The 18,125-nt window shown below is 37.7% G+C and overlaps 1 protein-coding gene across 3 annotated transcripts in view; it reads right to left on the bottom strand.

Moving 5' to 3' along the window:
• The window catches only part of CGRRF1 (cell growth regulator with ring finger domain 1), a 29,499-nt gene that overhangs the window by 4,180 nt on the left and 7,194 nt on the right, over positions 1-18,125 (bottom strand). For 2 of the 3 annotated variants that reach the window (XM_015082551.3, XM_027065745.2), the window contains exons 2-4: positions 11,814-11,953; positions 4,573-4,750; positions 4,023-4,170 (exon numbers count right to left, since the gene is read on the bottom strand). In XM_015082551.3, coding sequence (XP_014938037.1) covers positions 4,023-4,170; positions 4,573-4,750; positions 11,814-11,953 — 466 coding nt within the window. Of the gene's footprint in view, positions 1-4,022; positions 4,171-4,572; positions 4,751-11,813; positions 11,954-13,163; positions 13,329-18,125 lie in introns of those variants that run through there. The other variant, XM_053224470.1, reaches the window with a different exon arrangement.

The raw sequence follows: 18,125 nt of genomic DNA, 5'->3' as shown, positions 1-18,125 counted from the left end.
GGAGAAATTAAATAACACCTTGCGAAGAGATCAAAATTAACATCTCCGGGGCGCCTGGGTGGCTCAGTCGGTTAAGCGGCCGACTTCAGCTCAGGTCATGATCTCGCGGTCCGTGAGTTCAAGCCCCGCGTCGGGCACTGTGCTGACAGCTCAGAGCCTGGAGCCTGTTTCAGATTCTGTGTCTCCCTCTCTCTGACCCTCCCCCGTTCATGCTCTGTCTCTCTCTGTCTCAAAAATAAATAAATGTTAAAAAATATATATATTTTTACAAAATTAACGTCACCAATGAGGGGAAAGAACTGCCCATGACTGGAAAGGTGCCACCCTGAAAAGCACACATCATCACCTGTGAAGTAGACTGGCTGAAAATGCACAACTCCAATCTAATCATGATGAAACATCAGACACACAAAATGAGAACTGTACTATTTTACAAAAAGGGTGCATGTGACTATACTCTTCAAAAATGCTAATGTCATGAATTGCATGGGTGGCTCAGCTGGTTAAACATCTGACTCTTGGTTTCAGCTGGGGTCATGACCTCAGGGTTCAAGAGATCCAGCTGCTTGTCCAGCTCTGCACTGACAGGGTGGAGCCTGCTTAAGATCTTTTCCCTTCTTCTCTAAGCCCCTCCCCTGATCCCATGCCATGCATGCACACACACTCTCTCTCTTTCTCTCAAAATAAATAAGTAAACATTTTTTAAAAATACTAATGTTGTAAAAGACAAACAGGCTATGAAAATAGTTCTAGATTAAAAGAGGTTAAAGATACATGATAAACAGTATCTGACTCCAGACTAGAACCTGTACTGGTGGGAAAAACATGCTGTAAAGAAGACTGCTAAACCCACTGACGTATTGGAATATAGGTAATAGGTTGGATCAAATATTTTATCAATGTCAGATTTATAAAGTTGATAACTATGTTGTGTTTATATAAGAGAACATTCCTATTATCGGGAAATACACACTAAAATATTTAGGGTAAAGAATCATTCATACAACTTCTCAATTCATTTAAGAAAATACACACACATAGACAAGTAATGGTGCAAACAGTGCAAATGTTAATAATTAACAATAGGAGGTCTCGGTAAAAGGTATAGGGCTGTTCTTCTGCTTCGTTTTTGCAAGTTTCTGAAATTATATCCAAAGAAAAAGCTTAAAAACAGAACCCTTCTATGGCTGTAAACATATAATATTGTTTATAGCTCTATCAGGATTTCATAATTTGGTTAATGATTTCAGAAGCTTGCAATATTAAATCAAAATGACAGGATCGGTAGAATGTTATCATCTCACATGAACAATCCTGCCATTGGATTTAATACTAAAAGCTTCAGAAGCTACTATCATGCGAGTTATAAATACATATGTAGCTATAGATATAAATCTGGTATGGAAAAGATGCTCAAAATATACTAAATGAAAACATGTCTCAGAATAGTACATATAATTTTTTGTTTTTGTTTAAAAATTACATATATAAAGGTCTGCAAAGATACAGACAAATATTCACAGTGGTTAACTTTGGATGACACAATATAGGAGATTATGCTTTTTTCTTTCTGGCTTATCTAGATTTTCTAATTCTATTTCCTGCCACAAACATATATTATTTGAGTAATACAGAAATTTAATATAACTGAGTAAAAATGAAAAAAATTTCAAAGTCGAAATATTGCAGTAACAACCCTGCTTTCCTTAATCTACCTAAAAAAAAAAAAAGTATATATATATATATATATATATATATATATATATATATATAGACTCTCACCCCCAGATAAAATATTGAAAAACCAAATGTTTGGTTTGCTTTTAAAATTAAGAACAGACAACATTAATACATACTATACTAACAAATATGCTTTAGTTCCAATATTAGGCCCAATCTGAGAGATAAGAAGCAAGATTAACAGGACAAAGGGGAGGGAGCCTGAGAAGAAGAAAAGACCCAGGGGAGGACCCAGGCAGGGAGACTTTAAAAGGAAAAGTGGGGCACCTGGGTGGTTCACTTGGTTAAGGGTTTGACTCTTGATTTGAGCTCAGGTCATTATCTCATGATTTATGAGTTCAAGCCCCATATCAGAGTCTGCACTAACAGTGCAGAGCCCGCTTGGGATTCTTTCTCTGTCCCTCCCCTGCTCGCACTGTCTCTCCATCAAAATAAATAAATAAACATTGAAAAAATAAACAAAAGTAAAAAGAAAATGCCTATTAACCCTTGAGGGCCGGACACCAGCTTCCCTGGGGGAATGAGCTTCCCACATGTACAGCTGGGCCACATAGGTTTCATTCCAGTTGGATCAGGGACCTGATAGCAAATCTTTCCCTGTTTATAATGCCATGACCTGTACACTGGAAAGTGATTAAAACAGTAAATTTTATGTTATATACATTTTAACACATACACACTCTCCTCTGTCTAGACTGAGGAAGAAAGTTAGAAAACGAAGAAGACACTGAATACCTTAAACAGATAGGTTCCCTAGGTTTTCCCCTCAGTGAGGAGAAAAGAAGCCAAAAGGAGAAGCTGGGAGGAAGGTGACAGATCTGACCCTATCTGTTCTGAATGAGTGGAAGGAAGTAGGGGAGCAGAGAAGACATGGGAGGCACAGTGGTGATGGAAGGGTTACCTTGCTGGGGTGGGCAGGATAAAGAACAGAGGCTGGAAATATGAAACACCAACCTGACAGTTCTTATTTACCTTCAACTGGAAAGGGGTGGGGGGCTGGGGGTGAAGGGCAGGAAGGGGAGGAAACTAAAGGATCTCTCCTATGCACTCCTCACTCCTCGTGCACATTCAACTGACCTGCTGTCAAGCTCCATGAGGTTCACCAACATTGCTTGGTATGGTGTTCCCCCCCCCCCACTCATCAAGTTTAGTGAGCACCTACCGTGTTCCGTGCAGTGTGTTATTAGGTTCTGGAAACACACCACTATTAGTATGACTAGTTTAGAAAAACCAAACTGACTTCGGTTCAATGGAACTTCAACTTGGTAAGGCTAAAAACCCAAACTGTATGAGCAGGGTTTAGATTTCTCAATAAGGGTCTGCACCTTCCAAATGCAAGAAAATGTACACTTGTTTCGAGGAGATATTCCTTAAAAAAATTTTTTTTAAAGGCACTTTGCACAGGACTACAAAGGCTTATTACATCAAGCCCTGGTTCCATCTCTTCCTGAATGACTGAGATTTTTCTTCAGACTCTATTTCAGTCTTTATAAAAAGAATATTGGTCCTAACACACAAGGTTGTTGGAAGAAGTAAATGAGTTAATGTTAGCGAATATATTGTGTACTTTAGAAAGTATCATAAAATGTTACCATATCTTTATTAATAAACATATCTGTATCATGCACTTCAGAAAAGTAGTAAATTGTGTATAAGGGCATTCTTACTATGAAAGGATTTCACCAAAAGTTTACTTCATGTATAAGCCTCTACTATACTTAGAGGAATGTCAGGGCTCAGGTCCTCTTAGATCTCTAAGACGATTTTATCTTCCTAATAGGACAAACTACCAGACTAAAGAAATAATTGGCACATAATGAGAAATGGAGATTACTGAAAATATAGGAACCAAACACATAGAGGATGCAGATGTGGCAGGGGCTAAGAGGGAAACAAGGTGACTGTAAGCATGAAAGAAAAGAGGGAACACTCTTAAAATTGAGCACTGCAGATGATTCCAATGCTTATTTACTCAGTGTTAAAAATGTTAAGAATAAACATGCTTCCCAAAATCTAGCCAACTACAATATACCTTTTGTTTTTTAAATAATATCATATTCTTGTAACATATGGAGAAAAAAAAGTCATACTCCGAAGGAGCTGTTATATGTATAAAAATCATACAACTGTATTTCCCATGGATTCCTTTTTCAAGAAAAATATATCTGGGCCAAATGTATGTCCTCAAGAATTACAAGAAAACTTTTTTTATTTGCCAAATAATTATTACCTATCATCCAAATCACTCGAAGGAATTTTTCCAGAATTTTAAAATTACTTACAATATCATAAATTTCTCGGTCATCCTCATCAGCTAGGGTCAACAGTGCTACCAATGGATAGCGAGATCTGGGCACAGAACCAAAGTCTTCAATTTTAGTATCTCTTGGTAACTGGCAATATATTTCTTCTTTGCTGTCCTTTTTAATACTTTTTGAAAATGTAAAGGTAAATTGCCACTGTAACCAAAAATACAGTAATACACCAAAGGTAACAGTAACTTAGCAAATAGTTTATTTTATCCATAAAAAGTCTAATGTCTAAAATTTTCATTTGTCGAGGCGCCTGGGTGGCTCTGTCGGTTAAGCATCCGACTTCGGCTCAGGTCATGATATCACGGTTTGTGAGTTTGAGCCCAGCATCGGGCTCTGTGCTGACCAGCCTGGAGCCTGGAGCCTGCTTCAGATTCTGTGTCTCCCTCTCTCTCTGCCCCTCCCCCACTCACACTCAGTCTCAAAAATAAATAAAGGTTAAAAAAAATTTTTTTAATAAAATTAAAAAAAATAAAATAAAATTTTCATTTGTCAATGGATATATCAGATAAAAGGATACAAATACTGTTCTTGATAAAGATATTCACTATACAAAGCATCTTCCAGTGCTTGGGGAGTGCTTATTCGGAAGCAATAAAAGTGCTTCTGTAGAGCTTCATAGAATTTTTGAACACTGCACCCCCAATAGCATGTAAGGAGGCTATCTTCAAGGCAATCTGTTGTCAGAGTTATGCCAGCTGTAGAAAACAAAGAAGAAAAGAAGACAAAGAGAAGAAAATTACCTAATGTAATTTCTAATACAATGGTACACAGTGAATAACAAAAGCTTCCTTTTGGATGCTGGCCAAGGTGATGTCTGTCATAAAAGGAACTCATTAAAGGGTATGTGCCTGTAAATGAAGGAACTGGTCCCTAAACAAGTGATATAAAAACTTCCACATCTACACAATTTTGAAGCACCATCAGTAAACTCTTTATTATTTACACATTTATACTTAGAAATTATCAAGTTCATTTTGAGTGTGTGACTTAAAGACTTCTCTCACATACATCTTAAAAACTGAAATATCATTCACTATTGGTAACCTACCACTCTAACAGCATATATAATCCTAACGACAAGAAACAGTAGTGCTGTCTCCAAAAGTGGATATATACAACCTTCAGAGCAGAGCTGTCTCTGAAAGTGGACACACCTAACTCATGGGGTCCACAAGATGACCACTGCAGTAGGAAAAAATATTAAAGAGAAATCAAGCCTTACTAATATTAATATACATACTGACAACATTAATATATGTTCTTGTCATACAGTTAATGTCCCATGTAATATGCAAAATATCCTAGGGAAAGAATGGGGATTCCAAAACATGAAGAGCTTAATAGCAATGTCCTCATTCATTTATTTGCTTTCAGCATAAAAAAAAAATTACAATTTGAGCAAACCTGATTAAGTGGAAAAAGTAAATTATAAGCAGACCTACAAATTATATCATTTTACCTATTTATTAAATACTTACATAGGACTTACTGTGTGCCACCTGTATGATTTTTTCCCTTGCTTATGGCAGTTGCAGCAGTATCAAGTTCAAGGGCAGCAATATCTAGTGTCTTCTACAGCTGTTAGTGGAAAGTGCGGTATCTGGTGCTCGGTGGCACTGGACTTACTAGATCAAAAGTACACGGTTCGAAGGGCACCTGGGTGGCTCAGTCGGTTAAGCGTCCGACTTCGTTTCAGGTCACGATCTCGCGGTTCATGAGTTTGAGCCCCATGTCGGCTCTGTACTGACAGCTCAGAGCCTGGAGCCTGCTTCGGATTCTGTGTCTCCCTCTCTCTCTCTGCCCCTCCCCCACTCGCATTTTCTCTCTCTCTCTCTCTCTCTCTCTCTCTCTCTGTCAAAAATAAATAAACATTAAATTTTTTTTTTTTTTTTTTTTTTTTTTTAAGTACATGGTTTGGAGCACTGTTCTTGGCTGAATAGCCTTGGTCTCTGATTCTGGCTCTCCAAACCTACTGGCAATTCTGTCAGCGACCCAGTATCCTTTTATTGAGGTCATTTCTGTTGCTTGCTAATAGGAATTCTTGTGCTTACTTTGGCAGCACATATGCTAATAGGAATTCTGATTGATACGTTGTGTAATTTTTTTAGATACTTTTTTATTTATTTATTTTTAATATTTATTTGTTTTGGGGAGAGCACAAGCTGGGGAGGGGCAGAGAGAGGGTACAGAGGATTCAAAGCAGGCTCTGTCTGCACTGACAGGCTGACAGCACTGAGCCCGATGTGGGGCTTGAACTCATGAACCATGAGATCATGACCTGAGCCTAAGTCGGACTCTCAACCAACTGAGCCACCCAGGTGCCCCATTATGTGTTTTTTAAAAGGTGATCAAGAGTATGTGTTGGAAGGATATACACAAACATAAGAAGATGTTCTACAGGATGCCAAATATTGAGTTTTTCACTTTTCTGCTCAGTAATCAGTAGTATGTACATAGAGTTTCAGATTGGGGGTATGCATACTAGCAATGACATAGTATCATTTCTAATCACAGTTAGGCAAAAATTTTAATTGGCAGGAACTTTGCATAGGTAATTGGAACAGAATTTGATTTCAAAGTTTTATACGATTCTAATCATCGGGTATTAATTCAAGAATGGGAAATTTTGCGGTGCCTGGGTGGCTCAGTCAGTTAAGTGTCAGACTCTTGATTTTGGCTCAGGTCATGACCTCATGGTTGTGAGACTGAGCCCCATGTTGGGCTCTGCACTGAGTGTTGGAGCCTGCTTGGGATTCTCTCGTTCTCTCTTTCAAAATAAATAAATAAAAAAAATGGGAAATTTAATTAGCTATTATTTTTCAATTAGCTATTAAATAGCTGAAAAAAAACCACTCCACAATACACATTTAAATATATATTTATATGTTAAATTTAATATACATCATATTAATTTACATATTATAATAAAACATATCAGTATATACCATTTATACTATTTTACATAAAATGTACATGTTTGAAGTTAATATATATATTAAAAATCATACATCCTTTTCTTTATGTTACCACAGAACCACATAAGGTAAGGAAAAAAAAGATGAAGTAGATAAGGAAGGAAAAAATAGAAAAGGCATATAAAAGAAAATAAAAAAAGAGAAAAAAGGAACCCAGAAAATGATTTAACATTGTTGGCAAAAATGTGAAAAATTGTATGTATGGAGCATCAGTTGTATCAAAATGCAGGAATCCACCCAAATGTCCATTGATAGGGGATTAAATGAATAAAATATAGAATGCTCTATAATGAAGTACTTTGCAGCTCTTAAAAAAGAATTGAAGCATAGCAAAATATCTGTATATTCTACTGTGGAATGATCTTCAGAATATATTGTTAAGCGAAAAAAGCAAGGTGGAGGAAAGTTTATAGCATAGTACTGTTTATGTCACAGGAGGGGACATCCATACCCATGTGTGTGCTTACACTAACAAAGAACCATGGGAGGATAAGTTCTAAAACATGTAAAACTACCCAGTTTATTTGCTGTGTAAAAAGAATTGGAGTTCCAGAGATTCAGAGCTGCATAAAAGACTTGACTAAAATGGGGAGAGTGTCAGAGACCAGTGACAACTGGATACTAAGCAGACTTCAACAGAGTATGTCTCTGAAATTAATATTATAAGTCTGTGAGAAAGAAGAATAGAATCTATAAATTCTGCTCTCCACAATCTTTCCTAAACTTGTCTAGGACACAGACTGAGAAGATAATGTTTTGATTTACACTAACTGATGTCAGTTCAAATCCCCCCGGGGCAAAGTTGTTCTCCCTGTAGTTTTTCCCACTTGTTCTGCAGACAGTCTCATTCTTACATTTTCTTAGTCTTCTAAAATTCAGTGCAAACACAATGCCATGTCAGATCAACAGCAATAGCAGACTTGGAACACGGCCTTAAAGCAGAAAATCCAGAATCTAAACTAACCGAAAGGGGGGTGATTTCTCTCAGCCTGCCCTAACCTGCCTAGCTGTAACAGCCAAATAAAGCCCAGCATAAGAGACAGCCTTGCAAAAAACTGCAAAAAAACAAGGACTATGGTCAATGAGTTGAGCCATTAAAAAAAGGAGAAACAATACAGCAGAAAAGCCACAAACTTTCTTGAGGAGAAACCCTGAGAAAGAACTAACGTACAAGGTGATCATGCATGAGGGTAATGAATCTGGAGTACTGGGAGACGAAAATTTTACGTTGGAGAGAATAGAGGTTCACAAATTCCTCCCAAAATGCAATGTGTGTCATTTTGTCTACCCTTTCACCTTTGTTAAGTGTCACCAGGGTAAATAAGCCAAAATAAGGAAGCTGTTACAAAGGGACAGGAGAATTTCTGGCCCAAATGAATTCAACTCAACCAACATATCCATAAAACCTTTTACACTGGGGACATGGAAACATCATAAATCCAAACATAGTATCACCACGTAACAACAAAAGAAATCCCAGCAACCCACCCATAGTAAAGAGAGCCAAATGACTAAGATTAAAACTGACTCTCATTCATTTTCAAGTAAATCAGGTCTCCAGATAGTCCCCTTCCCTCCCCTACATGCCCAGCACTTTGGGGACAGTGGTGAAAAAGGACCTGTATTTTTTTTTTTTAATGTTTATTTATTTTGGAGACAGAGAGAGAGAGCACAAGCCAGGGAGGGGCAGAGAGAGAGGGAGACAGAGAACCCAAAGCAGTCTCCTCCCTGTCAGCATAAACCCCGATGCAGGGCTTGAGCCCACGAACCCTGAGATCATGACCTGAGCCGAAGTTGGATGCTCAACCAACTGAGCCACCCAGGTGCCCCAAGGACCTGGATTTTTAAACTATCTACACATCCGATGAAATAACCTTTTAAAATGTCACAAATATTGCCCAGAATATTATTTTAATATCCTGGTTAGACATCTTTAATGATATCCATTGTTCTACAGTTTAAACAAATGAATTCTATTCTGCCGAATTTAATTCCCACCAAAATCCCTCTCCTTATTTCCCCATAGAAGAAAGACAATCAATGATAGGCACTGGTATTTTAAAAATTAAAATACGTCAAGAAGCAAGCTATAAACCCACACATCGAAAAAATTTTTTGTGTACTTTGGTAATGGTATTGTTGATTAGTGGCTGACAGGTCTTCTACTCACTGGATATCTTTTCATTTGCTTCTAACATTTACAGGGGAACTATTTCTGCCTGAAAGGAAAATTGACGGATTTCCTCACACTTCCCAGCTCACAAGTGTGTTTGCTTGGTCACAATTAATCAGTTCTTACTTTTTCAGCGTTTCCAGGCTTGTGGAACTGTGTGGCAGGAAGGACGGCTTTGTACTGGTAGCTTTTTATATCGGGAGTCCTGCTCAAGGCCCAGATGTGACACTGGAGCAGGTCCAAGTGCCTGGCCACAGAGGTCAGAGGTCACCAAACTACCACTGTTTGAACTACCACTGTTCTTATTTATTTATTTTTATGAGTTTGTTTATTTTGAGAGAGAGCAGGGGAGGGGCAGAGAGGGGGAAACAGAGTCCCAAGAAGGCTCCACACTGTCAGCACAGAGCCCAACACAGGGCTTGAGCCCACAAACCGTGAGATCATGACCCGAGCCAAAACCAAGAGTCGGGAGGCTTAACCAACTGAGACACCCAGGCACCCCTGAACTACAACTGTTCTGTACATTTTAGTTAGTCATATTTTCTAAACAGGTTAATTTTCTCTGTCATATCTTTTTTTTTTTTTTTTTTTTGAGAGAGAGAGAAAGAGAGAGCACACATGTGAGTGGGGTAGGAGCAGAGGGAGAGGGAGAGAATCTTAAGCAGGCTTCATGCCCAGTGTGGAGCCTGACATGGGGCTGATCTCACGACTGTGAGATCACTACCTGAGGCAAAATCAAGAGTCAGACGCTTAACTGACTGAACCACCCAGGCACCCCTTTTTCTAATTTATGTATTTATTTATCTACCTGTGTCATATCTTAAACATGGTTTTCCCAAGTGAAAAATGTCAGAACAAACCCTTTATCCACCATTAGAGGATTAAAAAAAAAAAAAGAGGTCCTTAGTTCTCTCCAATTCATAGGCTAATAGTATAGTACTTATAGCTAAGGAAGAATAAGAAACTTTGTACTTTTTCATTATAAATCAATATTTACTTAAGGTTGATAGTCCCTATTTACTAAGTACGCTGCTTTTCGACAAGTGATTTTGGAAGTTATAGACAGGAAGACGGCTATGCAGAAGGGTCACAGAAGCCAAGGGAGCAGGGTATCAAGAAGGAAGGACTGGTCAACTCCGTGAAACTGCAGAGATAGTGCTAACTCAGGCCTACAAAGTGTCCACTGGATTTTCTGACTGCGGGGGCAGGAGGGCAGGGTCGGGGAGCAGAAGTGGTCATCAGTGACCTCGGGGAAAGCTATTTCAATGGAGGGATACAGGCAAAAATCACATCTGTGGAAAGTGAAGCAGGCTAAGGGAAGAAGGCAAGTGCAATTCGCTTTTGAGAAGGCTGGCTGTGAAGGGAGAGAAAGGGGACAGTAGATCCAATAGGGTAAAAAGCTGAGAGAGGTTGGGGTTGTTTGTTTTTAAGATACCTGAAATGTGAGCAAGTGTAAAAGGTGATAGGGTCTCGGCCTGGAAATCTTTGTAGAGTTATGGGAACTGTACCTGGAACTGCCCCCCCATCTCTACTGAAGTGCTACAAAAGCACTTCAAAGTCCAGAAGTTCAAAACTGAACTCATTACCTTTCTTCCAAAACCTGCTGTTCCTCCCGTACTCTTTATCCTGGTAATAGGATCTGTCTATGGAGGGCCCCTGCAAAGAACCTGAGTCTTCCTCCACTCTTCTCTCTTACCTGTCCCACCCTATGTCTTCTCCATAACAAACTACTGATTGTTTCTCTGTTTCTGTCTCAGTGCTTTGTTCATGCTTCTTCTCTACTTAGAATTTCTCCCAACCCCATGAGATAAACACCTACTTACCTTTCAAGAGTCTACTCAAAAAAAAAAAGAAAGAAAGAAAAAAAGAAAAGAAAAGAAAAATAAGACAGAGACCCAGCACATTCTTTATGAGGCTTTTCTTTATGCCTGCCTCCCCACCTCAGCAAACTTAACCATTTCTTCTTTCCTTCCTCCCCTCTTTCCTCCCTGTCTTTCTCCTCTTTCCTTCCTCCCTGTCTCTTTCTTTCTCTCTCTCTTTCCTTCCTCCCTCCCACCCCCTTCTTTTCTTTTGTTTTCTTTTTCTTTTCTTTCCCTCTATCTTTCACTCCAGTGGTTCCTAGATAGTCTTGCAGTTTACTTTTCCAAAAAGCACAGAAACAAACGACTATCATCTTATTACCATCTCTCAAAATAACATTTTATACCAAAATAACTTATACCCAAAATACCATTATTTCAGATTAAAAAGTTGTTCTTCAGAAGGTTAGCAACCTTACGTTAACTGTGCTCACACTATACCATCCGTACATTTCTCACTGCACTCAAGACCCATGAAAATGCCAGACTTATCTTATTAACATCTGTGATACTTAATTCTTCTTACACAAATATTTGCCTCTGGTTTGCTAGTTGATAAGTTCCCGAGGAGCAAGTTTTGTGAATAATTAGTCTCTGTATCCGTAGTACGTAGTATAGCTCCCAGAACAAAACAGATGTTCAATAAATACTTGTTAAGTCCAAAGAAGAGAAAGCAATAAAGAAAGAAAATTAAAGTGCTGAGAAAGGGGCACAGAAAGAAAAAAAAAGTCTCTGGAAAATAGTCACCAACTTGTAATTGAAGCTGAAGATGGATTAGTGATCTCTAAGCCAAAAGGATTCTTGACTTGTCTCATTTGCTTTTTGAAAACTCTTGTGTTGAACTGGGTCTCTTCTGAATTTCTCAGGATTACTGGAACATCCCAGCCAAACCTGAAGAAAAATAAAAATAAAATAATACATAATTCTAGCAAATGTTGAAACTTTGTTCTATGTGAAGTATGTTGTGCTTTATTAGTTATCCCTTTTAACACAAGCATCACAAAAGAGATTAGGTTATTCAATCTATATTATATCACAGAATTAATCTAGAATTGAGGGATTAGAGGTCCCATACATAATTGCAATATATTGTTCAGCTGGCTGAATCGACATACTCTTGAAGACAAAGAGTTCTATTGTTAACATTGTTGATAACAAAGTAGTACAGTCATTATAGATAATTGTACCAAATATAACAGCAAAAACATAAGAATTATTGAACTTTTTATATAACACAAAAAACAAATTCATATTTAATATGCAGACTATTTGATATAATTAATGGGACAAGAGAACCTTTAAATACCAAATACAGCACTTCATTTATATAGCATATTTTCTACTTTCAAATTTCATATAAAAATGCGATAATGAATATTAAACGGATTAGAAGGAAAATGAAAGGGACTACACTCAATCCCTCATAAAACTAGAAGGCAGCTAAGTTTACTCAATTAAAAAAATATATATATATGAATACACATAAGCTGGAGGACTTTAGTTAAAATGGCACAGTTAAATACATACTTTGATGCTCTCTCTTCTCTCCAGACACTTAACAGTGATAGATAAAAAATAAACAGAGAAATCAAAGAGACCCCACTGAAATGAGTAAACAAACTGTGGTGAGTTTAAACAAAGGAATGGTAGTACTCAGCAATGAAAAGGAGTAAATTATTGCTACAGCCACATGGATAAATCTCAAAAACAACATGCTGAGCAAAAGAAGCCTCACACAAAGGAGTACGTGTTATATGATTCCACAGTATAAAATTCTAGAGCAGGCAAAATTAATCTATGGCAGAAATAAAAAAACAGGGCAGTGGTTGCTTGTGGGGGTGGAGTGGGGGGGTGGGGGGGTAAGTGTATGGACTAACCAGGAAAGGGCATAAGGAAACTTTCCCTGGTGATGGCAATGTTGTATATCTTGATAGAGGTTTGAGGTATAGATGATGTGTTTTAGAACACTGAAGATGTATACATTTCATTGCGTGTAAATATACCTCAAAAGAAAAAAAGTGAACTACCAACAAAAACAAACATTGAGCTCTAGCTAATAATATGCAATACTTCAGTATTTACGGGAAGAGTAACAACTTACTTTGAAGTGATCGAGAAATAAGATTACAAATAAGTAATGAAGACTTGACAGCAAAGTGTTGATTGTAGAACCTAAGCGATGGGCATATGTATGTTCATTTTGTAATTTTTTCAAGTTTTCTGTATATTTGAAAATTTTAATAATAAAATGTTGGAAAAAGAGACTTAGTTGGGTTCAAGGACAAATCTTTATGGCTCTGAAAAAGGAAAGAAATATAAGGTAATGAGTAAGGCTGACGCCATGGTTTGATGGGTCCTGAGTCTGGCAGCAGGCTGTGGCAAGTAAGCCTTCACACAGTAAGAGGACCTTATAGGTTGTCCACTCAAGACAAGAGCCAGAGCTAGGTTCATAACTTGAATCTAGAAGCTGAGTTAGGCCAATATCAATATCAATATGTCATTATAAGACCTGGTGCCTGACTAGGGGGCATCTAGGAATCTGGTTGAAGGCAATTGTGAGATGGTTAAACAGCAAGGGTGATGACAAAGGGAGGGGGAAAAACTTCTACTAAAATTTAGGTCGCAAACCAAAGTTTCAAAACACGTGAATAAATCTAATGCCAAGGGAAAACCAATAAAAGTAACACATGGAATAAAGTTACACTCCAGATGAATTTCATTTTATAGAACAGTTAGATAAGGCTCGTCTGGTCCTGCCTAAAAAAGCTGAAAAGCAAGCCTCTAAGAGATCAAACTGTGTAAATTAACTGTGTCCCAAAACATAACTCAAGAATATTTATATGAATACAAAAACATCCAACACCTATAAAGTAAAATTCACAATGTTTAGCATCCAGTAAAAAATCAACAGCCATGCAAAGAAGAAAATGTGACCCATAATGAGGAAACTAATCAAAAGAAATAGACCCCAGAAATGATATGAATACTAGAATCAGTAGACAAGAACATCAAAATAATTGTTATAACAATATTCCATATTTTCAAAAAAGTAAGTAAAGATTGAGAATATTATATGGAGACATGGAAAATACTTAAAAAGACCTAAGTCCATTTCTGAAGAGGAAAAATACAACATTTGAGATGAAAAATATATTGGACAGGCTTAATAGCTAACTGAACATTACATTACATCAGTATATTTGAAGACATAGCAACAGAAAGGATCCAATATGAAACACAGAGAGGAAAAAAAAAGGCTAGACAACCCCTCCCTCCCAAACATCAGTGAGGTGAAGGATAAATTCATGCAGTCTGCAGAGAAGGGACAGAGACAAACAAGAAAACTACAGATGTGTTATCATTCAGGAACACAGATGCAAAACTTCCTAACAAAATGTTAACAAATGAAATCCAACAATATATTAAAAGGCTAATACATCATGACCCAGTGATGCCTTAATATCACATTAAAAATTTAATATAATTTACATTAACAGACTAAACAAGAAAAACCATATGATTATTTCAAAACGTGCAGGAAAAGCACTTGCTAAAATCTAAAGTCTATTCCTGATAAAAACTGTGAGCAAACTAGGAATGTAAAGGAACTTAACCCAATAAAGGGCAGCCATAAATATGTAGAGCTAACATTGTACTTAATGAAAAACTGCTTTCCTCCTAAAATAAAAAACAAGACACTTTACAGCCATGTGTCCTTAAGCAATCACTCAATTCGGTGTAACCGTCTTCCCTTCTGGAAACGTTTATAACAGGGTTTGGCATGCTAAGCAATGATAATGTTGATGATGGAGTAGACTTCGGAGTTGGCAGGAGAGCAAGAGAGAAACAACAAATCCAGCAATCTCTCCTTTTTGAACCTCAGAATCAGTTACCCCATAGGCTCTGAGTCCACTCCACTGCTCAACATTGGCCCAGTGCTTTTAGCTGAGATCCAGAGTTGGACACTTAACCAACTAAGCCACCCAGGCACTCCTGGCCCAGTGCCTTTTAGAGGTTAAGTCAGGAATGTGAAATGTTAGGACCCGAGATATAACCTTCTTATGAGAGCCATAAGATGACACCTTCCTCTTCTTTCTTTCATCCCTTGGAGTGAAAAACAAAGGAAGAAAACACCATTCTATACTCCTCATTATATTCCCTGGCCCCTTCATCATTTTTATCCCCCCGTCACCTACCCCCCCCTTTTTTTTCTTTACCCACACTCCCTGACTACTCCTTATACCCACACTACCAGCAGTAAAAACTGGAATTCAGAGCTCATTGTGTTCTGTGCTACTGTGGTTCAAGAATTATATTTCAGGTACTTTATCATGCTGTACCTAAAAATTTCAATTAAAAAATCTTAAAGGTTTAGGGTCCAGAAACCCAAAAAGCAGGGATTTGGAGAAAAATCTGGAAGCAATCTATTGTGAGCATGGAATTCCTCTCCTTTTAGTCCATGATATATCTGGTTTTAATATAAAAATATTATTTGTCCAAATCTTTACATAAAATCAATGTTGGAGGAAGATATGCCGTATCTGTTCTGTGGCTTTGTAAATACTTCAGAATGGAACAAGTAATTTGAGATGTAAAGTGTTTCTTTTTAAACATGCTTATCCAAGGCTGCTTGGCCCAGCATCCTATCAAGAGCTGCCAAAGCACACCTATTATTAAAAGAAACTCATCTCCCTTGATTTTTTATTTCTCTGCCTCATGCTTAATCTTGGGTCTGCATTTTCTAATACCCTAAAGTCCTTGACTTGACTTATATACATTTTTTAAAATCAGTATTATGAATGATGCTAAACCCTGGGCCTTTTTATCTTACATAACCTTTTTACCATGAAGGATATCATACACACAGAAAAACACACAAAACATAGTTCAATGAATTAGAAAGCAATTGGTATTTAGGTTAAGAATCCAAACAATAGGGGCACCTGAGTGACTCAATCAGTTGAGTGTCTGACTCTTGATTTCAGCTCAGGTCATGATCTCACAGTTTGTGGGATAGAGCTGCATGTCTGGCTCTGCACTGACAGTGCGAAGGCTGTTGGGATTCTCTGTTGTCCTCTCTCTCTGCTCCTCCCCCACGCATGCTCACACTCTCTTTCTCTCAAAATAAATAGACATTTAAAAAAAAAAAAAAAAAGAACCCAAATGATATCCTCGGAAAGTTTCTTGTGTCCCCTCCCAAGCACTACCCCTTCCCTCTCCACTATCTTGACTTCCATTATTTTAATTTAGAATACTTGTTTTTGAATTGTTATGTAAGTGGAAGTGTGCTGTGTATACTTTTTTTTACTATTTTACAACATTATGCCTGAAGATTCATCCTTGTAGCTATACTTAGTGCATTTTGCGGCTGTATAGTATTCTGCATAGTAAATGTGCTATAACTTGCTTACTCATTCTACTCTTAATGGACATTTAAGTTGTCCTCACATATCGGCCATTATGAATAATGCCTAAGTGAACATTTTCTTTTTTTTTTTTAAGTTTATTTATTTTTGACAGAGAGAGAATGAGAGCGTGCGCTAGAGAGGGGCAGAGAAAGAGGGAGACACAGAATCCAAAGCAGGCTTCAAGCTCTGAGCTGTCAGCACAGAGCCTGATGTGGGGCTCGAACTCATGAACCGTGAGATCATGACCTGGGCCGAAGTCAGACGCTTAACCGACTGAACCACCTGGGTGCCCCTAAGTGAACATTTTCACACAAGGTGCTTGGTCCACATACACTTAGATGCATTTCTAGTCGGTCTACACATGCTGGGAATTGTATTTCTCAGTCATAAGATCTGTGCTTCTTCAACTTCAATGGATAATGCTACCAATTGTTTTATGTATATTCACCAGCAGTGAATGAGTGCTCCCCTTGCTCCAAATCCTTGCCAAAACATTATGAACATCCTGGTAGGTGTATGGTGGCATTGCATTATGGTTTTCATTTCTATTTCTCAGATGACTGATTTTTCTTATTTATAGAAACTCTTTATATGTCCTGAATATGAGCCCTTTGTTGCATATATCTTCACCCTTTCCACATCTTGCCTTTTCACATTCATACTAGGTCTCTTTTGATGAACAGAGTTCTTAATTTTAGCACAGTTATTAACCTTTTCCTTTAAGGTTAATGCTTTTACTCTTTGGCTTTTCATTACTGCCTTATCTGAATTATGTCCGAACACTGCTACGTTTCTGAATTATGATCTTGGACATTTTTGTATTCCTGTCCTCCCAAAGGACTTAGTGAACCATGGCTAGAGCAGCCAATGCTGAAGCAAGGCTCTGTGTCCATTTTGACTTCACCAGTCCTGTTGCCCCAATATCCTTATGCTTTGAGGGAAACAAGGCTTGAGAGGAGAGAGGGTAGACTTCACTGTGTAATAGAGTGATGTCACAGACTGACCACACCTTTTGTCTTAAACATTATGTTTAATGTTGACTAAGATCATGAAAGTTGTTTTTTGGGCAGCTGACACACTGGTGACTCATGTTGAACTTTCAGCCTAGTAAACTTTTTCACATACTTGACTCAGTGTGAACTTGCTCATTTTTGCACAAAAATCCATAACTTTCATAGTTTTAATCTGTTTGATGTGACCAATATTTCTATCTTTAACGCATTACTCAAAAGCCGATATGCAGAGATGACCTGGAGTGAAGTTAAAAATTGGAGAGTGGTCAAATAGTAATCCATAATTGCTGCTGACAAACAGTTCTGTAAAATACTGATAAACAGACCCAGTGATGTGTCTTTGGCCACCATCCTAACATCTGGGCTTTTCCACATTTGTAGTCCAAAACTTGAATAAAGGCACTGATGCCCTGTGTATCAGATTGTGTATCTGATATGACATTACAAGGAATAATAAAATAGAAAACTGATCAATTTTCCTTCCAATCAAATTTCATCTTTATCTTTTTCCACTCAAAGTCATTTTGGCAACTGTTAGTAATGGAATACCAACTAAATAAATGTTTCTAAACATTACTTTCTTTTATATAAACCTAGTCCCCTTTTTTTCCGTATGGAGAATTTTCCATTCTCTTTCCTTTA

Source organism: Acinonyx jubatus, chromosome B3 (genome assembly GCF_027475565.1).
Source record: "Acinonyx jubatus isolate Ajub_Pintada_27869175 chromosome B3, VMU_Ajub_asm_v1.0, whole genome shotgun sequence".
In the NCBI taxonomy this organism is placed as follows: Eukaryota; Metazoa; Chordata; class Mammalia; order Carnivora; family Felidae; genus Acinonyx; species Acinonyx jubatus.
This window is presented reverse-complemented; position numbering and strand designations above follow the sequence as displayed.